The sequence below is a fragment of the Lepeophtheirus salmonis genome, chromosome 2 (assembly GCF_016086655.4).
Source record: "Lepeophtheirus salmonis chromosome 2, UVic_Lsal_1.4, whole genome shotgun sequence".
Classification (NCBI taxonomy): Eukaryota; Metazoa; Arthropoda; class Copepoda; order Siphonostomatoida; family Caligidae; genus Lepeophtheirus; species Lepeophtheirus salmonis.
In genome coordinates, this window is record NC_052132.2 from 35,016,945 (window position 1) to 35,035,785 (window position 18,841).

The following is an 18,841-nucleotide window of genomic DNA, read 5'->3' on the forward strand; positions in this document are numbered from 1 at the left end:
AAAGAGTTATTTGGGAATATAAGGCGATTATTATTTTAAAATAATATAAGAGTATTATTTTATATATTATTATATTAACTAGTGAGTAATAACATGGCATCCAAAGATTTGGATGAATTACACCATTTGACCTCGAAATTGTCTCTGAAGTCCATATACATACGTATTGTCTACAAGTTACAATGTCTGTACAAGTTGCAAACTTCTTCGTCTTAAAATGATTTATTTAGTTACAACAATTGTCATTCTAATACCCAAAGAATTTGAATCTATTAAAAATACATGGTTATTATCAAGCTTAATAGAAATAATATTAATTAATATTTTTATTAACTTTGGTTATTATGTATTTTAGAGTAAAATAACTGTGGGCATTTTAACATTATAATGTGACACGGAATACATTTCATTATGTAATTTTCACCGAAATAGTCAAAAATTCAATAATTAATAAAGGCTTGTGAACGGAACGCAAAATTGAACGGCGTTCCATGGAACGTGTGTTCAATGAACAGAACGCTGAACAGATCATGTTTTTTTTTGTTTTTTTTTTAGGATGAACTTTAAAAATGATATTTTAGCGTTCCGTTCAAATAGGTCATACTAATTTTGACTGGGTGTAGCTTTCCACGGGATAAGTATCCTAGAAATACGACTATGCAAATTCAGGGCAATTTTTGAAATTGGGGAGGGACCTAATGCCTCCTCCCCTGCAGACACCATGTAAACATTCATGTAAATTTGAATTAACCACTCTAAAAAGTGAATAATTATTATTTATGTCCCTTTAACGCTGTATTAATTTAATTTCTCTTGTACTCAATGAAACATATTCTCATGTTCTTAATTATTACAAGAGTACTTGATAGCCAAAAATAAATAAAAAAGACGCACACAATCTTTTTTGTATGGATTTAAAATACTTCACATTGAGTGGATATTTGAGTTATATATTAATTTATGTTTAACAATCAAGGTTAATAGTGTTTCATTAATCTTGGATGCAATTTATTTTTCAATGTCGCCTACATGTTGGGGTTTAATTCAAAATAACTATTTATTTTTATGAAAAATACACGAAACATTTAATCACATATTCAAAGGTTCAATCATTTATATTTATAAAATAATAGGCAATATTTCAAAGAGATATTACGGTCAATTATAGGCTTTGAATTCAAATTTCTGGGATGAATTGAGATACCTATAAGTGTTAACTATAGTTTAAAAATTCCGTTTTATCTATTTGACTTAATTTGGCTCCAATATTGTCATAGAAATATAATTTATTAATTTCCTAATTCTATAAATGTGATAGTGAATTTTGGCTACTTTAAGTAGAACTTGCGGTGCCTCCAAAGATTTAATCAGAATCACTTGTTCATTGAAATGAACTATAATTGTTAGAAAATGTATTCAATGTTCAATTTTGTGAAAAATTATTCTAACTTCTTTATGGGTTGACGTGCTACAGATATGCAATTTTATTATAATGACTCAGTACTATTAAGAGTTGGTCATAAGTTATATATAATAGATTTTAATAATTAATTATGAGTTAATTCATCCATCTTCATGTATAGGATTAACAGGAGATCAATGATTTTAATCGGCTATTAGTGTGTTGAACTTTAGTTTGATAAAAAAAAAAAAGCTGTGGCGCCCCAGACATACATGAAAGCGTTCTCGTTTTTCTACGTTCAATCTAATTTAGCAATCTTGGGCCAAGGAAAGAGCTGGAAATCACATTGACAATGGTCAATATTATTTCTTATTAATGTTGAGAGGCTCCTGCATATTATATAAAATGTATAATTATGATTTTAAAAAGAAAAAATGTACATACTTCAAATTAAATACCAAAACCATGCATGAAAAAAGTTGGTCTAGGTGAGAAGTTAATTTTTAATTTTGTCAAAAATTACCAAATCGAAATTCGTAAAGTAAATTGAAAAAAAAAAAATATTTATTGCCATTGTTGAGAGGAACCCAAACCTACCATGATTTTTTTCGTACTTGCAAAACCAAAACAGTTATGGATAATAATGTCTTTGAAAAAATAACCCTAGATAACTGGTTCCTTTTTGCAAATATTGCAATGTAATATTTGTCAAATTTTCCAAAAGTTAAAAATACTCTATTGTTAAGGTTTTTAATTTTATGTCTAAAATACAAAGTTTTGTGGTATTTCTTTATAAAAATTGAAACTGATTTTGTTAAAAAAATAGTGCAAAAATATTCAGAGAATGACAAATATTTTAGTTAAACACCAATGTTTGAATCCTATATTCCTAGCGATTAGCTAGACCGGTAAATATGACCGGTTTTCCCCTAAGGACTTTAGCATAGAATAATAATGTTTATAAATTTTACTAGAATAATGTGAGTATGGTTTGTAAGTCTAATTAAGTAAGAGTTCTTATTGTAGAAGTCAAACTGATCACTTCGACGTGATTGCTAAAAGCAGCAGAGCTGTAGAAGTCCCTCAAGTGGCAGGAGAAGTTGAAATCATCCCATTTTGGCTAGATAACCCCAGGTCGTGGTTTTGCCAACTTGAGACTCAATTTGTATTGTGGAAAGTCTCAGAAGAGACTGAAAAATATTACCATTTATTGTCGACAGTGGACAATAATGTTATTGATGTATTCTACGATGAGGAGGAGAGCTGGATGATACGCCTTACTCCGACCTTAAGTACAAAACTCTCAAAGAATACGAGATATCAACTCAGGAAAAGATGGAAATACTTTTTAAACTGATTGATAATCCTGTTGCTCACTATGTGACTGAGATTGTTAGTCATGCGAGAAATATCTCTCCAACATAACCAATCTGTGGGAAGCTATAATCAAACAGATTCTTATTGGAGTCTTCCTGATACCCAAAGAAGTGGACTCTCAGTGCATTTCGTGAATGTGAGCTTAGACGAATTTATAAGAATTGTAAAATTCAATAAAACCATGAAGGATCGTGGAACCGGCAAAGAAGAAGAATGTTTTTACAACAAAAAGTGGGGAAAGATAACATTTAAGTGTGAGACCCCACATAAGTGTCCCAAACTCCTGGTTCAAAAAAACTAATAATCGTCCTGACGTTAAATCTCTATAATTCTCCAAGCATACTCCTCTTGTGGTATATACGGCCAACATCATTTGCTCCAGATCCTGATAAAGTAGTGTTCCCTCAACTCATTGCAGCCAATGGCGCTCCAGTAGAAATTTGTGGAGTGAGAAATCTCTCTGTTAGGCTCGACCCTGTAGGAGAGATATAATGGGAGTTTATTGTCGCCGATGTCGGTTATGGTATCATCGGATTTTCTAAGTTATTTTAAATTATGTGTGAATATGGAGCTCCATTCGTTAGAAAGCAGTACATCACTATCATCTTCAATGGGAATGATCTGTAACATTGTTAAGGCGATGGTTTCTTAGTTCCCTGCTCCTCAGTCACAAGATGAATTTTGCCAACGACCCCGTCATGGAGTCAACCGTTAGATATGTACTGCAAGAGCTCCTTGCTTCACCTGTACGCGTCATCTTACACCAGAGAAGAACGAAATTGTTAGAAAGGAAATATCGAAATTACTCTCGACAGGAGTCAACCCGTCATAAATTTCCTATTGGCTTACGGCCGGGAATTACAGACAATTGAATATTATAATATCTCATTTTTTTGACAATAATTCCTTTTCCGTCAACTTTGTTAAAATAGTTATCAATTTCTTAAGATGGAAATCTCTCACTGAAATTTTGAGAATATTACAAAAAACAAACAAAAAAAAACTGATGACATTTGATATACTTAGACGGGTTCTGCTTATTCAACAAATAAATTGTGTTGAAATTTTATTTTGCGCCTTTAATAAGCCTTGATGCTGGAGAAGGGCTATTGCTTTAATTACGATTCACTAAAATTAAAAAGTAAATTCAATTCAGTGTCAAGGTTTCTTTCACTGCAGTTGAAAAATAGATTCAAGCATACAACAAACTAAGTTATTTACTCGACATCACGGATGATTAGTTATTGTGGGGAGATAAGGATTTATAGGTTTATGTTGTCAATTTTTTGGGTGATTATTTATGGTTTCAGGATGGAGAGGTCTTTGAAGTGTATAATTTAGTAATTTTGGCTATTTAGCAATTTTTAGATACAGTAGCTTTGTTGTTTAGTTGCAACCTATATTAAATATTTTTTTAAATAAAATAAAATAAAAATTGAGATCTAAAGTACTCCAAAGCATTATATCATTCATTTTAATTGACTGGAAATTAATTAAATGATGTAATTGATATTGTGAAAAATCCAATTGTCATATTTTTATACTTTTTACATACTTTTAACCCAAAATTCCTTAAGATTGATTAATTTTTTGGTTATTTTTAGTTATACTTTTAGTAAGAAGTTGTAGAGATACAGTTACACTAGTCAAAAAGATGCATATTTAAATTTGCAAATTATGGTATATTAATTTGTACAGGACGCTTGCTGATTTTAAATATATATAGACGATTCTGCAAATATGTTTGCAAAAATCAATTTTTGCACTATGAAGTCAAAAACTACTCAACCTATATGAATGATTAATACCATTTTGAAATCTGCAACTAAATTCTCGAAACTTTTCATTCAATAATTTTTTGAAAAAGTCCTATTTAAAAAATATATCTATCCTATATACAATTAAAATAATTAATGTGTGTTTAGGTGTCCCATAAAATAAATAGTAATGCCCCCTTTTTTTTATTTGATACTCAAATATGAAAAACAAAATTTATCTAAGACAACGATAACAGGTGCGGACGAGAGCTTAATGTCAATTCGATGACTTGACTTTAGGGTGAACCGTGAAATTTGCATTCAAATAAAGATTACACTAAAAGTCCTTATCATCTATATGTATTTAATTTCGTTTCACTATTAGTAAATTGATGCACGTCTGTTGTATAAAACTTTGGTTTGTCTAATTAGAAGTATCTCCAATTAATTCAGTAAAACGTCTTTTATGGTTACTTGGTCCACTCTACCCTATATAAAGTGGAGTTTACCTTTCAGAATGGATAAATAATAAGACTCTATTTAACATATTAGGATTATTTTTATTTCATAAGGCAATCAATTCATGTCACTGGATATACCAGTGAAACCTTGAAACCCATGAAATGAATTGTGTTTCATTCCTGGGAGTTGAGAGTTAAATTTGACTTATTGAATCCCTTCTTTGTATGAGAACTCTGAAAAAGAATCCCATCCTCATTTCAGGGTGAAATTAAGATGGAGGAATAGACTAAGCTTTCCAATCCTTGTACGTGTAACCTTCTCCAGAATTTTAGGCTAAGAACAACAATATACGAGTTTCCAAGGTCCAAAAAACATAAACAATTCCATCAACAAAATATAACTTCACAAGAATAAAACATGAAAATGGGACTGCAGCTGTCTGCTAATTTTTTTCTCTCTTGTCCTTGGTTTATACTCCTGTAAGTGAGTGGGGTCTTTTAAAATGTATTTAAAAAAATATTTGTAAAACATAATTTTTAAATCATTTTCCAAAAGAAAATATGTTGTTTCCAAGTTCAAAGTCAAATACAAATTAACTACAGTTACATATTATGTCTCTTGAATTTTTAATGTAGTTATTTCAAATAAATTTAGTTTTTTAAGTACAATTCGATTCTATATTTGAGTGTAATTCTATTTATTACAAAATTAAGAGAAGTATCAAATTAGAATTAATAAGAATCTAATTTCGAGGTATGATAGATTTCCATTTTTCTAAAAGGTCTTGAAAAAGGAGTTATATTTATATTGTTTATAAATATTTAAATTAATTTTTTAAATCCAAAATATTCCTATGTTGACTTTTAAAATTTCCGCTCATCCATATATCTAGTAACTCATGTTCTATCACAACCGATGTGGATTTCTACGACATATAATTAAAGATTGTTAATATTGTAGAGAAAAACGGTGCAAGGAGAACGGGGGAAAAAATACACATGGTATCATTGTTTAAAATACTGATGTGAGTATATCTGCCTGCTTTATAAAGATTTTTGAGGGTATAACGAAAAGTATTTATTAGCAAAATGTTTTATAAAGATATACTACGTATAATTGACTTAGACGTTTTTTATCCGTTACAGTAGATTTGAAAACGTCACACTGCATGAAATTGTATTTCATTATGAACCTTATTCTAAGAATAATAGCTAATGAAACGACAAAGTAGAATATTTCGAATTATATCTTAAGTTCAAAGTTTAAAAAAGAAGGCTTTAATTAAACATAATCTAACTACTAAAAAATATACCATCATACATTTACGTTAAATATACAAAATTAAACAATTGGAATCATATAACTAATAACAATAAATTATATATACAGAATATTGAAATAATAGATTGATCCAAAAAATATTTTCTTGTTCTGACATCGGAATCCAGTGAAGTATGTCATAACTTTAGGTTGCAAAACACAAGCAAGACGTGGAGTTTAATCAAAAAGATAATCACCCCTCTTCTTCATGTGGAAGTTACTATATACAATTGTGCACAGGATAGATATATCTCTACCGATGAGATCTAACTAATTATTAATAATAAATAAATGTCAAAATCATAAAATTAGATAATAAATATACTAATTAAAAAAATGGAAGAAATAAATCCATCTTAAAGATTTAGAGCAAAAGCTAACTATGTAGTAATGTCCGGCGATATTACTCCTTATTAAGAGCATCAAAAAAGATATTTTTCCGTTATTTATGCTTATATAACATGCTATTGTCATGAAGGATATACACAATTGGTAAATATAATGCTACACCCAACGTAACTACCCCCGTTGTTGTGACCATTTAAGCAGTTGTTTTTGCCTTTTATGAGTTATCTGAACACCATCTCTTGGAGCCTATCAAACATAGCTAAGCCTAAATTGATAAAAAAGTAATATTTATTGACTATGTAATTTTGGAAAACCTAATGATCATACCCAAGTCTTTAAGTGAAAAAACTAGTTGCCAACCATCCAAAGCTACTACCCCCGTTGTTGTGACCATTTGAGCAGTTGTTTTTGCCATTTAATGAGTTGTGTATCATCATTCTTGATATGTTTAGCTAAATTAAAATCATATTTTAGGGTTAGATTTAAAAATAAAATTGAATACTTACTGTTAGATAGTACAAAATTCAGAGTCCCATTTCGAAATTAGTAAATATTTTATACATTTTACTGATAACTTGATCGTCATTTGGTGTGGATGACTCAAAACATTTTTATATATATTTCTATAAATGACATCAGTACCAACATCCTCCAGCAATGGATAAGGTTATATTACATGCAATAACCATCTTTGTGAGATCTAAGTTAAAGTCTGACTTGATGTATTCATCATTAACTTGATTTTTTAGATGAATAACCATGCTCTTGATATGAGATGAGGATAATGAGTGGTGTTTAATTCAAGACAGGGGACGAAAGGCACAGTTATATCGACAAATCCGACAAGCCATCTGTTTTGCATCCGGTAAGTATTTTCCAAATTCCTGGGCCTCCATTTCCAGAAATCCAGCCAGAAGGATTCGTTATTTTAGGCATTTTATTCAGTTCTCTATCGACTATCAGTATTTAACATTATATTAATAATTGAATAATAAAGGGGGGATAACGTTCTTGATTGATAGAAGAAGATGTATATTATTTAATCAATGATGCCATAAGTATTGCTTCTCTTCTCCTCGCACACTTTTCTATTCTTACCAAGATTATCACCCTTACATATAAGGTGGAACTCGAAGAAAAACATTACAACCAACAATTGTGCCATTCATTGCCATAACAAATAAACCTTTTGTCTATTAATTAAATGTAGTTAGATAAGTTAATGATTGAAATGCGATATAAAAATAGGCGTATTTAATGTTATTTATTACTTTTTTTAAGCGTCGTAATCAATTGAAAATATACAATGCATATTAATTTTCCCCATAAGTTTTTGAATGTCCCTCCAACTTCATCAATGAACTAGGCATTATTATTTGAATTATATTATCTATTATTTAAATTTAAAAGAATCTTCCTGAGCTTGTCCTTCTTACAGTTGAGGGCGAGGCCTTCAAATCGACGAACTATTGGTTGATAAGTGATTCCTGACAAGTGGACTCGTTTATTGCTCCCTTCCTATCACAGTTGAATAATTATACATATTAAGAGAGGCAATTAAAATTAATAAATATACTCACCACTTTTATTGGAACGGAGTTACCCCCCCACCGGCACCATCACCCATAGAAGAGGGAAGACTGCACGCTGATGTCTTAGAAACATGATTTTAAAAAACAACTAATTAGATTTAAGTATTATATGATAATTACTCGCTTGTGCATGAGGTGGTTTAGCTAAAGTATTTTCCTCATCTTCAAAACCCTATGAAAATAATAGTATGAATTATTAATATTAATCATAATTATGTAAATTTCTATAGACATATATGAGCCAAATTGAGACCTTCGGTATTAGTCTATAGCAACTCCAGATTATCATTATTTTGTAACTGCAAAATTAAAATGATAAGTGAAATAATATTTAATTAATAATACTTACAACCTTACCCAAGACATCATTTACCAAACGTTTGATCTCTATGGTTCTTATCCACGAGTTAAAGCCCTAGGACGTCACACTGGAATGAGACATGGTTCAGGCGAGCCTACCCCTGAGCCCAGGTACACGCTGGGCGGCGAAGGACTTTCTTACAGCCCTTTGTCATAAGGATCACTGATGCCCGAACGGAGCATCTGTCCCCTAGAGTTCCTTATGACTTACAATTCCACTCCTCACCGAATACGAAAGACGAGATATCAGACATCCAAGGAAGCGTCCCTCAATGTGAAAAGGTTTAGAAGTGTCTTTACTAGGCTATCATTTACCATGATCTAAGCAGGACCCATAGACGACTCCTTGGTCTTATGTGACTTTGATTAAAAGATCCGGGACCCACTACAGTCCCCCATCTTTTCCATATACTCAGAAGACGTGAGATTCATGCAGGTCCTTCCCCTTTGACAGTGACCCTCTAAGAAAAAAAATGCCCAATCTCTTAGTAGAGTTATCGGCAAATTCTCTGGATCCTGCTGAGTCATATTTTGCACAGCCTTAGCTAGTTGTGAAGATCGACGGAATTGAGACAGGAGGACGACAACGTCAAAAGGTCGCATGAAAAAATCTCCCCCTTTATTGGCACGAACGATTGCAGTGTTGTGCACTATCCTTGCCACCTTCCCTGCCAGCATAATTCGATATTGAAGTTAAGTAGAATATGATGACTCATTTCAATCAGGATGGGATTTGATGTCATTACCAATTGCATACATAAAATGGTCAATAACGGCACCAATGCTCTTCTCTTTTTTTTTTGCATGTATCACACAATACCTGCCTCGAAGTTCCTCCAAATATTCCAAAACTTAGGTTGGAGGAATGCCACCCTTCACCAATAAACTAGTTGTTATTTTAGTTATATATTATTTATTGAAATGTGTTCAAGTATTTTTCTGACCAATTCCTTTTTCCGGTTGAGGAACAAGCCTTCAACTCTTACTACAAAATTGACAAGCCGTTGGTTTGTTAGTGCTTCCTGCCAAGTTAGACTCGTTTATTGTTGCCTTTCCATCACGGTTGAATAATTCTGATACGAGAGTCCTATCAGAATTGGTGATAACCCTCGCACTCTATAATAAAAATACATATTGAGAGATATAAATAAAATTAATAAATATACTAACCACTTTTGTGTGGACAAAATTCCCGCTATCACCATCATCGCCCGTAGGAGGAGAGGGAAGGCTGCGTACAGATGTCTGAGAAAAAATGATAAAAAAAGGCTAAGTAAAGTCAAATATTATATGCTTATTACTCACTTGAGAGTGAGGGGCAGGAGCTTGAATATTTTCTTCATCATCTTCAATACCCTATCTAAATAAAAGTGCGAGTTATTGATATAAATCATAATAATTTAAATTTCTATACACTTACATAAGTCCAATGAGACCTTCGGTAATGGTATTGAGTGACTCCAGATAATCATTATTATCTAACTGCAAAATTAAAAAAAAATACAATTAATAATTCTTACAATCTTGCTCAAGACCTCATTTACCATAGGATTGGTCTCGATTGAAACTCGATTGTCTTGATCCACAGTATAAACACCTTTGGCTATGTCGCTGGAATGAGACATGGCCCAGGCGAGCCGATCCTTGAGCCCAGGTACACGCTGAACAAGTGTAAAAAATGATCTTTCCTTTTCCTGGCTCATTCGACAAGCAGGAAGCATACTGAGAAAGATCACTTACTATAAAATAATAAATAATTTGATTAATAGATCTCAAATATATATCTTGATTTTATAAGTACCCTCATCCTTCGTTTCGAAAGCTGAAAAGGCGGTATCCAATGGTTGTTCTATTGTACTAAAGTTATTAAGATGGCAATAATCAGTAATAAGGACTTTTTTAGATGAGGTAGCTTTGGTGTTAAGTCGCAACTAATAGTAAATATTAATAAAAAGACAAAAATAAAAACGTGAGATCTAAAGTATTCCAGATAGAGTGTAAGACTTCGTACTGAAAAGTACTCGATCTAAATTTTTTGTTGCAGAGCAGTAGTTCTCAAACTATGTTATGCAGGTACCATGTAGTGTTAGTTGGATGAATAGGTTAAGCTTCCAGCTATTGTATATACATTATTGTCATAATGGTCGTACATATAGATCTTAATATTTTTCATGTATAGCTTGAGAACCACTGTTCAAGAACATTGCATTAGTTTAACTAGCAGAAGGAGGGAGGGGAGAAATTAAAGGGAATAAGAGCAGGAAGAGCACTTTTTCTATTAATTAAAATACTTAATACTTAAAAATCATTAGGGATGTGAGAATTGTCAAAATCATCGTGAGTGTCAATCAAAACGAAAAGTATATTTTGGTAACATTGATCCATATCAGTGATAGGTGATTACTATAATAATTAATTCATTGAAATTCCATGAATAACTATAACTAGTACGGTTTGCTACCTAATAGTTAGTATTTTCAAAATAAGGAGAAAATTTTAAGAGCACTAATATCTTTGACTCCAAGGAGGTTACCAGCATATACTTTTTTTAAATGACGTATGCATTACCAATTTTATCTCCATGGTTATAATACCATCTGGAGGAGCACAAGCTCCTGTGCAGTCACGTTACTCTTTTAGTCATAGAGATATAATACATAAGTATAAATGTTTTAACTCTAAGGTTGTAGTGAGAAATATCCTTTTGATGAGAAATTCCTGTTGGTAAGCTCATAAGAAATTTGTACAATTATAAAGGTATAATATTTGTCATAGTCTTAATTTTAAATCAATATCATGTGGTATTTTATGCACATCTTCCATTGAAATCTCAAAAAAAAAAAAAAAAAAAAATTATTGAGGCAAAAGTGATTATATTTACATCCCAAAATCTAAGTAAATATATGCTAAAGAGGCTTCAAACGTAAATGACAAAAAAATTATTGAACCTGATGAATTTGTCCTTCAAAAATATAGTATCAACTTCAGTTCTTGTTTGTACAAGGTGATTATGTAGTAAGTTTCATTCAAATAATTAATGGATATGAAATATTATTCCCTCCTCGTTTGATTATTCAATAAATATGTCCCAAAGTTAGTAGAATCGAGCTTATTTACTCACGGAGTCGAATGGATCTGGAATCCCAAATAGTTCAAATACTTGAATTATGCAAGACAAGATAACAAAATATCATTCCGAACAATAAATTATAAATAAATGATTCTTAGAATCGTGTAGTTTTAATGAAATTGTTTATGTTGATTGATTATAATATTTATCATTATAATTATTGGGACTGAGAATTTAAATTGATTCGTATAGTTTCTGAGGTTGGACTTATAATATTTACAGACCTTGGCTCCGAATCCAGTTATTGAAAAATTTGTAACTCCAAATCATCGAAAGATATGTACATAGTACATATTCTCTATATGGCAAATCCATTTGACTTCATGTGTAAAAATATATGATGATGTGACTGATGACTCCAAGTCACTGATCATCCGTGGTTGTTATTTAAAGAGATTTAAATGTACCTAATTAATAAAAATTACATTATCTTGATTTAGGAAATCGATACAGTCTGATTGAGGTTTCCAATTGGTTCAAATCATCAAAACCTTGTTTATCCTTATGAATTAATTACATTATTCTCGCTAAATCATTATGTGAATAAAACTTATTCTAATTCTAACTCCATTCAACTTTAAGCGCAAATAAATGCAACTTTACTGACTCTTTACTAATGTAATTACTTAAAATTACATTAATTAGATCCTTCTAAGCTCATAAATTGAATGAAGGATATGGGCTATCGATACTGCTGTGTGAAATTTTCTAACCGTTCCATTTTGGCAACCAATATATGAATAGATTATCAATATTATGAATTAATTATACAACATTTCGTATTATAATTGGAATAAAACTTACTATACAAAAAATTAAGTGGCAGGTTCCTTGTAAATATGTACAATTTATTTTATCCTTTAATATAATATGTGATGCGTCGAAGCTAGATGATTTTTTTTTTCAAAAAAGTGTAGGATGGATTTGTATTTTTCAATTAATTATCTTTGCATTTACGAATTACTTTGATAATATTTGGGATACTTATTTTGTACTTTTTTTTAATGTTGAAATAATATATAATACTTAAAATTCGACATAAAGTTAAGCATTTCATTTTGATATTCATGACTATATTTAACTGTATTTAAAGAGCTATACAAAAATTTCTTCTGAAATATTTAGAGATATTTCAGACTTGAGAACATCATGAACTCCTTCAAAAATCGATCCTTAAATTCATCATTTAAAATAACCTACTAAAACTCCTTGTTTTGCAAATTTTTTGTTAATTTATTTTGTATAAATCTTTTTTGAAGGTTAGATATAATTAATATATTTTCAAAGCAATCAGTTTAAGTATCCATTTTAATTGAAAAATGCTTCAATTTTAGTATGTATTAAAATTTTGATGATTTGGTGGAGATCCATATTCTGTCACGTGATTTATAAGATTAGTAGTAACAATTATGTATTGGAAAAAAACATCAGTTGTACATCTCAACTTAGACTCTACCACTATAGTTCTGGGGGTTGTTGGGCACATCCCGGATGAAGCAAAAAGAAGGAATAAAGTTGAGTGACATCATCAAAGATCGAACTTTATCAGTTTATGGACTGATATGACAGTACTGAACTCGACCGGACCGAGACGGAACTGCCGTCTTCAGTCCTGAATAAGGATCGAAACAACGCTAAAGGCAAGAAACATCCCTAGTTATGACTCAAAACATTTTAATTTCTTCTTATACTGGAGATCAACTCGTTTTAATCTATTAAGGACAGAATATGGATCTGTTAATAAATCATACACGCTGTAGCATATTATTGAACATTGGCTATTCCACGTTATGGTCTGTGGAAGATGAAACCTTTACTTGCGGGTGGAACAGGAAATGTTGAAAGATGAACTCACAGATCCATTTATTCACTATTCTCCAACAGATTTCCGTTGAATAATGAACTGAAGACATGGATTACTGGACATGCTATTGGCTATTCTACTGTAAGTTATTAATTTTATAAAATTATGCTTTTTAAGTTATTGAATTAATTAATATATTTGTAAATTATAAGCATTTTCTCGCGTGCGAAATTAAGCCTATATTTGGATATAAATGTTATTAATTATAATTCTCAGTATTGAGTATTTTTTCATTCTTGTACAGTTGAACATACAAGTATAAAGTCACCACAAGTGCGTTTTTGCTCAAGAATACCGTTAATTAACCCGGATCATTTTTTGGAGTGTTAAAAGTTTAAGTTGTTGGTGAACTCTTGGGAGTAGAATTTAGGATCGACATCTTGAGTAATTCCTGATTATTTTTCTTTGCTAGTTACAAAGTGGGGTTGTCATTTTTAGTATATTTTTTGGTTACACTGAGAGTGCTTATAATTTACAACTCTTGAACGATGTATATTTTTAATCATATGAATTATTATTTTCAGAATGAACTATAATCAACAATTCACTCATGTTTATACGGCTAATATTTAATCATGGAAAATTATGTCAGTCGGAGAAGCAATTTTATTTAATTAAAATCAGAAATAAACTCACTCAGGAAAAATCAATCTGAAAGGATGATGCCTTTACTGGAGTCAAATACAAAATAATTTCAAATTCAAGATAAAATATCGGTCCTATCATTTTATTTATTATATATAAATATATTGCCTTTAGAAATATTATGGACTGGAGAATGAAGTTCATTTTAGACCATTCTATGGTCAACAAGTTTGTGTTGAAAATAAATTATCGTTAATTGTATCCCCTCACAAATATTCATTATCATGGATTCGAATGTACTTAATCATTTTTTTAAATTACAGGTTCAACAGAAATGAGCCAGGGAAGATAGTTCGTGGGATTTGGTATAGTTGGTTGAGGAGGAGTGAAGATAACTCTGGTTTCGTGACCTATGACTATGATTCCTTTGTAATGATAACAAAATCGTTCATCCGCTATTTAATGTTGTCCATCGGCGCTCTCTCATTGCTCAGATAAGTGACTTATTTTTTTTTTTAAATGTTATGCTAAGAATTTCAAGGGATATATTTTGATTGATTATCACAAGAAAAACGATAGTTTTTCCTAAAATAGAAATAAATTCAATTTACTATACTTTAATGTTTTACTTAACCCTCTGTAGTGGGCGCTAATTAAAGTTTAGCAGGATATTATAATAATTATATATATTTGAAATGTTAACACACAACACATATGCTACGAATTCAAATTAGTCAATTAAATTTGTGCCAAGTATAATGTTTTGAATTCATAGTATATGTGTCGTGTGTTTACGTTTAAAATACTTAGTTATAATGATATACACGTAATGATACGATAGCAGGAAATGACAAGGCACAATGTGAGCTACATTTGCAATAAAATATATACAAATATGATCAGAACTCAAGAGGTTATACCGTCTAATCTTGCAGTGCATATTTATCATTCGAAATGTGCATTTTAAAATTGTACCATGAATTGGCTCTTAAAATCAAAAACTGCAAGTCCAATTTTATCGAAATCTTTTTAAACATTTAATTTAACTATTACAAATATTTAACATATGAATTATTCAATTTGGCCAACTTTGGCTAATTTTTTTACAGTAAATAAATCTCTTCCAACCCGCTTTACAACTGGCATGTACTACATCATCTAAAATTTGGTTCCATTTCTTCTCAAGGTTTGGCATGAGAGCATCCTTATTTCTTGAACGATAAACATTGACTTCCCTCTCCAACATTCCCGAAGTAGAAAAGTCCAAGGGATTTAACTCAGATGAAGGGGGAGGTCACAAAAATGGTGGATTTTTTTTTTTACACCAGTTTTGAACTAAATCCCGAGTGCAGTAGACTTTTTGACTTGGAAATACTGTTTCAATCCAGGGCTTCACTTTTGTTTTCAAAAAGTCTAAATAAACTTATTGATTAATTTTTACAGCATTAGGAATTCGGAACATAGGTGATTTCTCCCATGTGAAACCACTGCGCCGCAAACCATGGATGACTTTGGTTATTACACTTTGTTGGTCAATTTTTGTCTGAAATCAATGTAGTCACATGTCTTTGCCAAGACTGTCATTTTGCTTATTTTCGACTTACAGTAAATAAATTTTCGTCATAATTATTCATAATGACATTATTATGTACTGAATGCCAGTTGAGCAAAACTTTGCTTCTATCCTTTATCTTTGTAATGTCACCCTTTGACAAAAGATGACGATACTGAATTTTGTAAGGTTAGAGCCAAATGTCATCTTTAACAATCTTGGCTATAGTGGTTCTGCTTACATGGTGATCCTGGGCAGCTTTTGTATGGATCATAGTGGATTTCCCCATTTGTTTTCACTGATAGCCTTGACCAACCTTAGAGTTCTTCCAGTTTTGGTTGTTCCACTCAGTGACTTTGCGCTTTTAAAAAGCATCCTTGTATAATATTCCCGTTCCTCCTTCATAGATCCTTGATACATTTTTTTGAAGTTCCTTTTCAAATCTAACAGTCTTATGTCTTTCACTTGGATTAAAATCAACACTGATAAATATTTTGTTTTTTAACCATGAAATTCCATTTTTATTTATTTAAATATCTCTCATTTCTCTCCTGTCTTATAATTTTACCTTCATCTCTTCGATACATGATCTTGAATTATAGGACCTCGAACCATCGTCTTCTTTACTAAATTTAATAGTCAATTAACACAGCTTCTGAAATACTAGTTGATGTAGTATTATGTGGCAATTCCTCCTCTTCCCAATCAATACAAAATTCTTGAAACTCTCTCTTGTTGCGAAATTAGTACCTCCATCTGATTTTAATTGTTCAGGTACCTCATAATCAATAAAATATCTTTCTATAGTTGTTTTTGCTATTCTATATGTATATCTACCATATTTACAATAATGTACAGAAGGAAATCCTGATTACTTGTCGACATATGAGAGTATTATTTTGTTCATCTTTGATAATTTCTTCTGCCAATATAAATTTCTAGATATCGCATCAGACTTTCTCATTTGTTTTCCAAGCTTCCATTTTATCATAAAGTTGTATATCATTAGGCTTCTTTCGTTAATTTCTCTTTCTCTAGGGTTTTTAATTTCGTCGAGTCTTTTCCTATTCACAATAGTTACCATCACCTGATCGGTCTTTATAATGAAACGCTCCAATCCTTGTAGGTATACATTTTATTTTTTTAGTAGCCCAAGGAACTGCCATCGTCTCAAGCGTCAGTTCCATTATTTTCTTTGGAGGACTTGACCATCTGTAATTCGTTTCAATTAAATTCCAACATCCACCCTCATCTTCTGGCTTTAGTGCGTAAACAAATACTTTTTTCATTGGAGCATTGGTTTATAAAATTGGAGGTCTTCCTTCTATAAAATGACATGGTTGCATTCTTGACTTTTTCTAATACGCTTTGATGTTCAGCTATCCATATAAACTTATTTTTCTTAGACAATACTGATCTTAATTGAGCATATGATTTTGCTAAGTTTTTCGAAAATACACTTATTTGATTTATCATCTACATGAATGATTGCATCTCTTAAATGTTCTTCGAGCCTGAAAATTTCAATAGTACTTCTGTATTCTTTGGATCCACCGATACTACGTTTTTGTTTATAATAAATCCAATATTTCAAATAATCTTTGGCTTTAGTTTCAACTTCTCTCATGACTTGATGGACCATTTCTCTCCTCTGTCTCTTAGCCAATCTTTCACTTCTTTTATCCTTACGAGGATTGGGATCTCCATCATTCAATACAGAGTTGGAACAGTTTCAAACTTGGAATGAATCCTTCTTCAGTTTTTTCACAGCGGCCTTTCCTAACAATTCATTCTTCAAATCTCTCATATTTTTCAACAGTACAATGGCTGGAACAGATTTTGGGAATCTGAGGCATATTGTCACTCCTTCTGCAAACGTGTATTCATATATGACGAAAATGAGAATACTAGGGGAATCCAAGTTAGAAGTTCCATTTGGAGAATTGCATGAAGCAACGGTACAAATAGTTTTTTTATTCTTCCTTTCCATTTTTACTCCCAAGGCATTGACTACATATATATAACTACTACTGGTATTGAAATGGATTTGCCGTTTTGATGACGTAACTGATTTTCGCACGATAAATGGCAAAAATACGAGCGACACATCGTTATTATATTATCATTGGTGTATACGTTGTTTTCAATGCATGTTCGAATGATATCATCCACAACTTTTTTGGTTTTTACCATACTTGATTATGTCCATCTATCCTCTTGTAATTGAGCGTGATAATCTTCAGGAAGGATCTTTAGTTTTTACAAGTATGCAAATATGTTCCAACACTTCTTCGACTACAATTGATTCTCTTCATCAATCCATATCCAATCTTTTTTAATTATTCCTTACTTGAAAAAATTTTTCTCCATACTTATTAAGTGGTCCATCTATGAATCTTGAATATGCAATTGATTCAAAATATCTGTGATCGTCTTCCTGATTCTAATAGTAAGATATTTATATCTGTTTCTCTTGTTGACTTTACATTGCAAGTAAATGTTAAAATCTCAATAATTTAGTATCTCCAAAACTCAATCGCCATTCTCTTCTGGCTTCAACTTCTTCAATTCCATATCCAATCTTCAATTTAATTTGTTATGATATTTCTTGTAAGATTTTAGTCTATCTAGCATAATGTTATATTGAGAACGAAAAAAATATTTGCATTTCATCCAAAACCATAGGAATTCCAACTCTGATGCATCACTGATTTCTTCATAATCTAATTTTTATCACTTTAAATCTAAATACGATCTATTTGCTGATTCTTTTGCTAATATGAATACATTGAATCTTCAATATCTTTATTGTTGAGATTCCTTCTCGCTCATCATCGAATATAAACAGACGGCCTCTCGCTCGTTTATGCCTCATACGAAGAGATCTGTTATTTTACATTACCTCTATGAGGACTCATTTTTAACTTAATCATGTCTTAGCGCTTACTTTTGGAATTATCCATTATGATTTGTTACGTTTACATAGGCTCCCGCCAGATATATGCTTTCATTCCTGAAGGCTATTTAAATCTTTCGAAAATTAAAATCTTTGATTTATTCTACATTTAATGATTTATCTCTTAAATGTTCTT

At 31.1% G+C, this 18,841-nt stretch overlaps 1 protein-coding gene and 1 long non-coding RNA gene across 6 annotated transcripts; one reads left to right on the forward strand and one right to left on the reverse strand.

Annotated features, from left to right (window-relative positions):
- Nucleotides 1–7,763: 7,763 nt before the first annotated feature.
- On the reverse strand, nucleotides 7,764–10,559 carry LOC121113852 (uncharacterized). Of its 5 annotated transcripts, XR_011779036.1 has the most exons (11): nucleotides 10,420–10,559; nucleotides 10,163–10,357; nucleotides 10,039–10,100; nucleotides 9,924–9,978; nucleotides 9,789–9,863; nucleotides 9,563–9,734; nucleotides 8,616–9,504; nucleotides 8,512–8,557; nucleotides 8,379–8,430; nucleotides 8,247–8,320; nucleotides 7,764–8,184 (listed from the first exon to the last, which is right to left on the reverse strand). XR_011779036.1 is itself a non-coding variant. In XM_071886804.1 (6 exons), coding segments are annotated over exons 2-6 (366 nt in total). In that variant the 5' UTR covers nucleotides 10,340–10,357; nucleotides 10,420–10,559; the 3' UTR covers nucleotides 8,616–9,733. The 5 variants fall into 5 exon arrangements, 1 of the variants encoding a protein (XP_071742905.1); XR_005863128.2 differs by having other exon boundaries at nucleotides 8,379–8,557; XR_005863127.2 differs by having other exon boundaries at nucleotides 8,616–9,734.
- Nucleotides 10,560–13,219: 2,660 nt separating this feature from the next.
- Nucleotides 13,220–14,520, forward strand: LOC121113850 (uncharacterized). The gene is made up of 2 exons (XR_005863124.2): nucleotides 13,220–13,693; nucleotides 14,137–14,520. It is a non-coding gene; the product is annotated as an uncharacterized lncRNA (long non-coding RNA).
- Nucleotides 14,521–18,841: the final 4,321 nt, after the last annotated feature.